This window comes from Morone saxatilis, unplaced genomic scaffold (assembly GCF_004916995.1).
Source record: "Morone saxatilis isolate NCDOM2014 unplaced genomic scaffold, NCSU_SB_2.0 Contig2, whole genome shotgun sequence".
In the NCBI taxonomy this organism is placed as follows: Eukaryota; Metazoa; Chordata; class Actinopteri; family Moronidae; genus Morone; species Morone saxatilis.
The window spans coordinates 3,341,549-3,348,816 of record NW_023339762.1 but is presented as its reverse complement, the minus strand read 5'-3'; the positions used below and the strand labels follow the sequence as shown (position 1 = coordinate 3,348,816).

Below are 7,268 nucleotides of genomic sequence, written 5' to 3'. Positions count from 1 at the left end.
TTCTGGAAATGATAAGGTTTAGTACATTGGATAATTAGTTCAGTTGACTAATTGAAGTTATATTTGTTCACACCAATTATTTGTCGAAGCAAAATTTGGCTATAGGCTAAATTGTATAAAATTATAAAAGGCAGAAGTGTAGCAAAGGGCCACAGGTCAGACTCCTATCCCATTCTGCAAGGACTCAGCCTTTGGTAGCAATGGGATGAAGCGTCCACCAGGTGAGCTACCAGGGAACCCCCCGATTTTCTATTTGGGGTTTTGCATTTATTCTCTCATAGAAAGAACCTATGGACACCAACCATGTCTCTCCATTTTCTCTAAGTTTAAGCATTATGTAATTATTACTTCACGTAAATGGCCTCATCAAACAATTTATCATACTATTATTTGATATATTCCCAGTAAAAGTAATTGTATCTGGCTGAAAGACTGAGTGGAATTTGAGGACCCAGGAATGAAGATTGGAAGGTTTGGCCACAATTTAATAATGTTTAACCAACAACATGACTGTGTGTGAGTGTGTGTGTGTCTGAGCTAACCCTATCCTTGTGGGAGAAGAATTAAATAATGACTGTTCTCTCTACTCGGAGAACTATGGTTACGCCTGTAACCCTCCTTTATGGATTGCTAACCTGGAATAAATGACAATGAATTGGATAAATGTTAACAACTGTACAAACTATGGTTTTAACATGTTCAACTTCATAATAAACATAATCTGTTACAAATAGCAGAAAATAACACTTTTGTAGTTGTAAAGGAAAGTAAAAGGTGTAAATGAAAATGCCTTTTTACATGAATTTGAAACCTTCTTTCTTTGGAAGTATCCAATAGTTGCTCAAGATTAAAATAGTATGTAGTATGTAGTGTGTTGGGCAAATTGATGATTAATAAGGGATTATATTTAGAAAGTGGAGTCCTAAGGCTTGGACACAGGAAACAGGACAGCTATAGTTCACAAATTGGATGCCTCAGAGGAGGTTCTAACCCATTTATACTGACCTTATTTAGCTGGGAATGCTATTGGAAGGTGTTAAAACAATATTTTAGATTAGGTGTGTGTGTGTGTGTGTGTGTGTGTGCGTGTGTGTGTTTGGAGCATTATCCCACCGGATCATTGCATGACTGTAGTTAGCGATGCAATAACAGGTCTGAACTGGCTGATCCAGCTAACTATCATTTCTGGCTTTGAACTTATTTACTTGATGAGGAGCAGCTGTGTTGTCAGTGTAAGTTTCAAAGTCTTCAAATAAATAAATCAGGCTGAGTAGTAGCCACACAACAGACACCAGGGTAGGTCCCTGAAACACTCTTTTTAAAATGCCTTATTTCTAGTCTTTTGATTTTCATGGGTTTCATAGCAAAAAGCAAGTGACATAACCTCATACAAATGATAATATATGTTTCATAGGATGCATTGATTCATGTCCAACTGCTATAGCGAGCTTTATATTGTAAAGGCACAACTGATATACAGTAGCTACACCTAATTCACAGTACATGTTAATACCAGTGGGAGCTGATGACAGTTTCTGTTATAGTAGCACATTAACCCTCCAGTAGTAGTACCAGCTTTTATTGGTTATTATTGAAGCAACAGTATCTGAACTGACTCACAGTAAATATCCAGAAATGCATTAACCCTTTACAAACCCTGTGCCGATAGAAAAATACGAACAATTGGACATAAAAGTGAAGCAAAATAAGCTTTAAAACTTTATCCTCTGGGATCTAAAGTAAACACACACAAAAATGCAGTCTTATAATCAAATTAAATCCAAGCCTTTTAAAATGTAATTTTAAGAGAAGAAAGAGGACTAGTGCTACATTTCCTACTGCTAGCCTCATACTCTTAGCATATAACGGCCTATATTATTGGTAGTATTTGATTTTATTTAGATGTAGCTACCAGTAATTGTAAGTTTGCAGCCACTTTGCTGCCAGTTTGTTGTAGTTTCACCAAGCGGGAGCTATTGTAGCTGTCAAAAATATATCTGACTCACAATTTCAAGTTGTTGTTTTTTATTACTTTGCTTCTACTCTGATCTAAATGATATGCTGTGAATGTGACTGCTAAATGCTAATATCAGCATGCAAACATGCTTACAATTATAAACATGGTCACCATCTTCACTTAGCCCTTCCACTGACCTGTGCTTATTAGTATTACACACAAAGTACCATTGAGGCTGATGGAATTGTCATTAGTTTTACAGGTATTTTGAGTTTGTGTTACTTAAAATTTTGTATGTAATCCGTTTCAGCAATTTATTTGAGTTAAAATAACTTATGATCACATTAGAGTGTTGCTGTCCTATAATTTTGAGAGACTTTACTTAAAAGAAAAAATGTCAACTTGCTGGTGGAGATAGGAGATGAAGAAAGTCAATATGATTCATCCTCTGGGGACCAAGAATATATGTACCAAATATCATGGCAATGCATCCAGCGTAGACCTAAGTGAGTGACTTGCCATCTCTAGAGCCACATTGCTAGCATGGCTAAAATAAACACTGCCTTATTTTTGGGCCACTATGGGTAGTTTGATTCGGTAGAAAGGATCCATGAAGTCACAATGCATACCCTAAATATAGCTTAACTCTAGTACTGTAAATGTAAAATCAAACTGGCCTATTTTACATATAGCCTATAGACTCTACCTATAGATTTAAATGCACATGCAACCTCCACAACAAGTCACAATCACTACAACTGAAATGAAAAATCTACAGCGTATACAGCCTGCACTGAGGCCAGAATCCTTTTACAAAGACAAATATAGGTGTTTTCATTCCTCCGTCCAAGTAGTACAACAAAGAAAAAGCACAAAAGACGAAAATGATTAAATTCAAGTCAAGAGGGTTGGCTTTGTTTCTTTATGTTAATCGTTTACAGCCACAAAATTCCATTGAACCTTAAATCTGTTGTCTGCCTGACTTGAGCATCTGTTCTTTCAAAAAGTCATATTATGTTCAGTACATTTTGTAATAATTACTTAATAAAATATCTATTACATTACTAGCACAAAATAACACATAATTGCACAAATACGTAGACACAAGGTGGAAAAAGTTCTTATTTCTCCCAGAGAGCCAGGAGCTCTGAGGAAATGACAGGTACAAAATATACACCTCAAAATTGCTAAATAGACACAGAAGTGAATATGAAGCTCTCTACTGATGAGCTGGTGTTTTTATTGTGGTAAATCTATTTGAAGCAGAACTATCAGCTCTCTGCTGTTATTTGCATAACTGCTTAACTCCACAAATTTGATTATGGACTTGATTACAGGTTATTGTGAACATTTGTTATGATTTCTGCCAAACTTATTCAGAGTATCACTACTGAAGTTTTCAAATTTGCCCTCTACACAATGGAGCAATGCTTGGATTTGGTAGGGGTATCTTAGTAGGTGTGTATACAAAAACACTGAAAATTTGCTAAAATTTGCAGTGTCTGTATCTGCAGAGACCCTGCCCTTTGCCTCTATTTTCTTATTATTTTTGCTGTGTTTTGTGGAGGAGGTTTGTGGGCATCAACCTTTGGGCAGTGTGCAGGGTGTGAAGTTGGACGTCTGTAAAAACGTAGCAAGTTACAATGCTGTCTCATTCTATTTCCTGCTACACTCAGTTGCTGGTCCTTCCAGGTCTGTGTGTCTGTATGCGCTTCAGCTGCATTGATACTAAATCCAGCAATGTGGCACTTACCCACAGGGTTGTGCGGAGGTGCAGCCATGTTTATTTGTGCTTAGAATGTAACCACCATCAAACAATCAAACACTAGTTTTATATTTCTGATTCACTGCCTTGTTTTGTAACACCACTCCCTCTCTAGCTTAATCGACTACCGCTGCTCTGGCTCTCACTCTCTCTCTCTCTCTCTCTCTCTCTCACTTGTTGCACTGGAAACTTTGAATCATGTGTTTACAAAAAGCAACTGACAAATCGTACTCATTATGCATTTAAAAAACAAGAGCATGGACTGCAGTATAGCCGTACGACAGACCTGAAGCGTAAAAACATACTTCAGGATCGTGGTTCAGTGCTTATGCTAGTTATGTACTGAACTAAACATGACAGCTTGGACTAGCAGACTGAAGGGGATTTAATCAGCGAAGGGATTTGGGATTTCTACCTCTGATTGATATCTCTAGCTATTTTTAGGTAGGTAAATACCCCTGCCCAGAGGTGTGCATACACTGTGTAACTGCATTCCACAAAGCAGTACACTGCTGATGACATCTAATTATGTTCTATTTCAGTGCAAGCTTTATAAAAGGCTGTGAATTCTCTGGTCCGAATGTACAGAGTAGTTTCCGTTAATCCTAGCCTAGGTTTTTATCCCAGTCTAGTCCTGTTTTATAGCTGAAAATGTTGATATTAGTTATGTATTAAGGGTGAAATCTTGCACATAGCACCCATAAACTATAGATTTTAAATATAGTGTCATTTGTTTACCTATTTTCATTCCATTAACTGATTATAGCCTATGAGATGATGATGAGAAGCACTGTATACTGTCCACTTACACTGTTTGCCCATAAACCAGACAGCAATCCTCACTCAACAAGACAGGCGAGCCATGAGGAATTCCCTGGCAGCAGGATCTGACTTCCTTCCTGAGTTACTCAGTGTACCAACGCTGTCGATTTATCTGAGTGAATAATGTAATATAGACAGTGCCACTGTATCTCTGTCAAATCAACCCCAGTCTTATGTCACTGTAGATCTGGGTCACTACCCCCAAGTGTTTCCCACTGCTTTCATTAAACATTAAGTGTGTCTAAGTATATTTCTATGTATCTGTCTCTTGAAACCACAGATGAGTTCCACTTGGAGGGAAAATGAGATACGTCCATTAACATATCTCCTTCCCTCTGCTGTTGTAACAGGGTTTTTTGCTCTTTTTTGATTGTTCAAGCAGATTCTGGCCAGGCTGAGGAAAATACATGGGATTTAGGCTGGTATGGATACTACTGGTCTGACAGACCTTCAAATGTATCCAACCACAAACATGCTGCAACATTCTGGTCAGTTGGTCGCTATGAACAACCTACCATGGTACTGACTAACAAATGCAAAGCTATACTAAGAAATGTAATTTCAGTGGTGAAAAGAAGAAGACAAAGTCAGATAGTGATAGAATTTTAAAAGATGAATAAAAGTTGGTATCTCACCGAGGTCACATATTGTATGTCCCGGCACAGTTTAGTCTCCCGAGGAAAGTCGGCAAGATCCAAGAAGTTGTCCACCACCACTTGGCCAATCAAATCATGGCGAGAGAACCTGTCAAAGTCATAGACACTGAAGTGTAGCTTACGGCTCGACAGCTCGGTGTACGCCACAGGGAAGAGGAACACCTCATCAAACACAGGGTTGAGTGTCTTGCGGTGCACCTTGGTCTGGTGCTTGGTTTTGCGGTCAGGTAGCAGGTAGATCTTGACATAAGGATCGGAGGTCCCTGAGAAGTCCTTGGCAGGAAGGTCCTGGGCTTTGTGGATCTTCACAATCAGCTGCTCAAGGTCAAAGTCAAACTTCAGGACAAAGTGGAGACGCCCGCAGCTATCGGTGCGACGAGCATCTTCTGCGTCCACAGAGCGCTGCTTGTAGAGTTCTGGTTTGATTCGGCCCAAACCAGACAGAGACTCCTGACGCTGGAACTGAGCAGGGTTGAAGTCCGGATTGGACAAGTTCATCTGACGACGGATGGAGTTGTGCCTGTAACAAAGTGTAAAATGTGGCTATATAAGATCATTCAAACCACTTTCATTGAGCACATATTCTTTGTCTTTGTTGCTGTAAGGCAACTGCTAGAGCTACTGTGTTCCCTTAACCCTGATGTTTTATATGCAGTCAACATTGTGATAGAGTATCTCTGAGCCATGAGGTCTAGGTGTCTAACTGTGTGTGTCCATCTATGTTTAACCTGCCAACACCAAAAGTTGGACAGTAGCTTCGGGGATTGATGTGTACTGACCGTACAGATGAGGTAGGCTCAGTAATCTGTCTCTGGACCCTGTCCCTGGCCAGAGTGTGGACCTGGTTTTTCTCCACCTTGGTCTGGGTCTCCAGTGGGATGTCAGGCGAGGTGTGGCTTATCTTTAGGGCTGACTCTGGGACAGCCACAGCCGAGGGGAGCCCGGAAGGCTCCTTCACACAGCCATCTTCGCTGTACTCCCTTTCCTCCCCGTCCACCTGCACAGCAGACATCAGTGTTTACAGTGGGTTGGGGGCCTTGACAAGTTGTAGTGATAGAAAATTGGTGTATTTTTAATCAAAAGTGATGCAGTGCTTTGTTGAAGCAGTTCATCTTTATTTAGGAGAGTTGTTTGGTTAACAGTCTGACTCTCTGGTTGCCATACTGAAAGTACTTAGGCTGAACACGAAACTGAGCTTTCAAAACCAGAACTGAACAGATGTGATTAATGTCACGTCTGAGTTGTGTTTGGCAGCTTATCATCTGGCCACTGATATACTGATTAATATATAAATACAATATGAATATAAGCTTGAAAGCTAACTTTTCTGGTTAGTTATCATGTGCCTTTGCAGGCACATCTAATATGCAAGGTAGTTAATATATCTAGTAGAAGCTGACATCACTATTGACTAGTACTTATTACATTAACATTTGTTACGTTGCTAAAAGTAACATGTACAACATATATGTTTTGAAGTTGTGACATGGATTAAAGGCACTTTTCACTGTCACGGTAATCTAAATTTGGTCCACAAGGGCAGGTATTGTCTATGCACGACCTTTTTAATACTTAACACACTCCCTTTTCTTTTATCATCTTAAATTAAAGAAGAGATTTGAAATGTACTCATATATGAAACATTTTATGCTGCAGGCTTGTTCCTGTAGCACCACAGCCAAACATCCAGGATAACAGTTCTGTGTTGTGCAACTCCATTCTAGGAAACAAACTGCGAACAGTAACTACTATGTAGTTATTATGGGTCAGATGTAACATTGCTCAAAGAGTAGTTCAACATTGGGAAGCAGGCTTTTTTCTTAACTGCAGAGAATTAGAAGATCAATGCCACTTTCACTGCAAGCCTTAGAGCTCAATTCGGATTTAATTGCTCAGATTTTTTATTTTTTTTGGTTGTCACTTTCATTATTGTCCAATATCAGATTCCAGTGTGAACTGGTCTCAGTCCTGAACTCACCTGCATGCGTACAAGAATGTGGCACACTTTTATTACTATCATTAAATGGAGGCAGGATCAGGAGGAAACTAGTGTTGAATTAGTGTGTAT

At 39.2% G+C, this 7,268-nt stretch overlaps 1 protein-coding gene across 1 annotated transcript in view; it reads right to left on the bottom strand.

The window, feature by feature from the left end:
• The window catches only part of syt9b (synaptotagmin IXb), a gene marked incomplete in the record, with an annotated part of 41,400 nt that overhangs the window by 17,563 nt on the left and 16,569 nt on the right, over positions 1 to 7,268 (bottom strand). Inside the window, 2 exon segments of the mRNA XM_035665456.1 lie at positions 5,180 to 5,720; positions 5,980 to 6,197. Of these exon segments, the coding sequence (XP_035521349.1) occupies positions 5,180 to 5,720; positions 5,980 to 6,197 (759 nt within the window).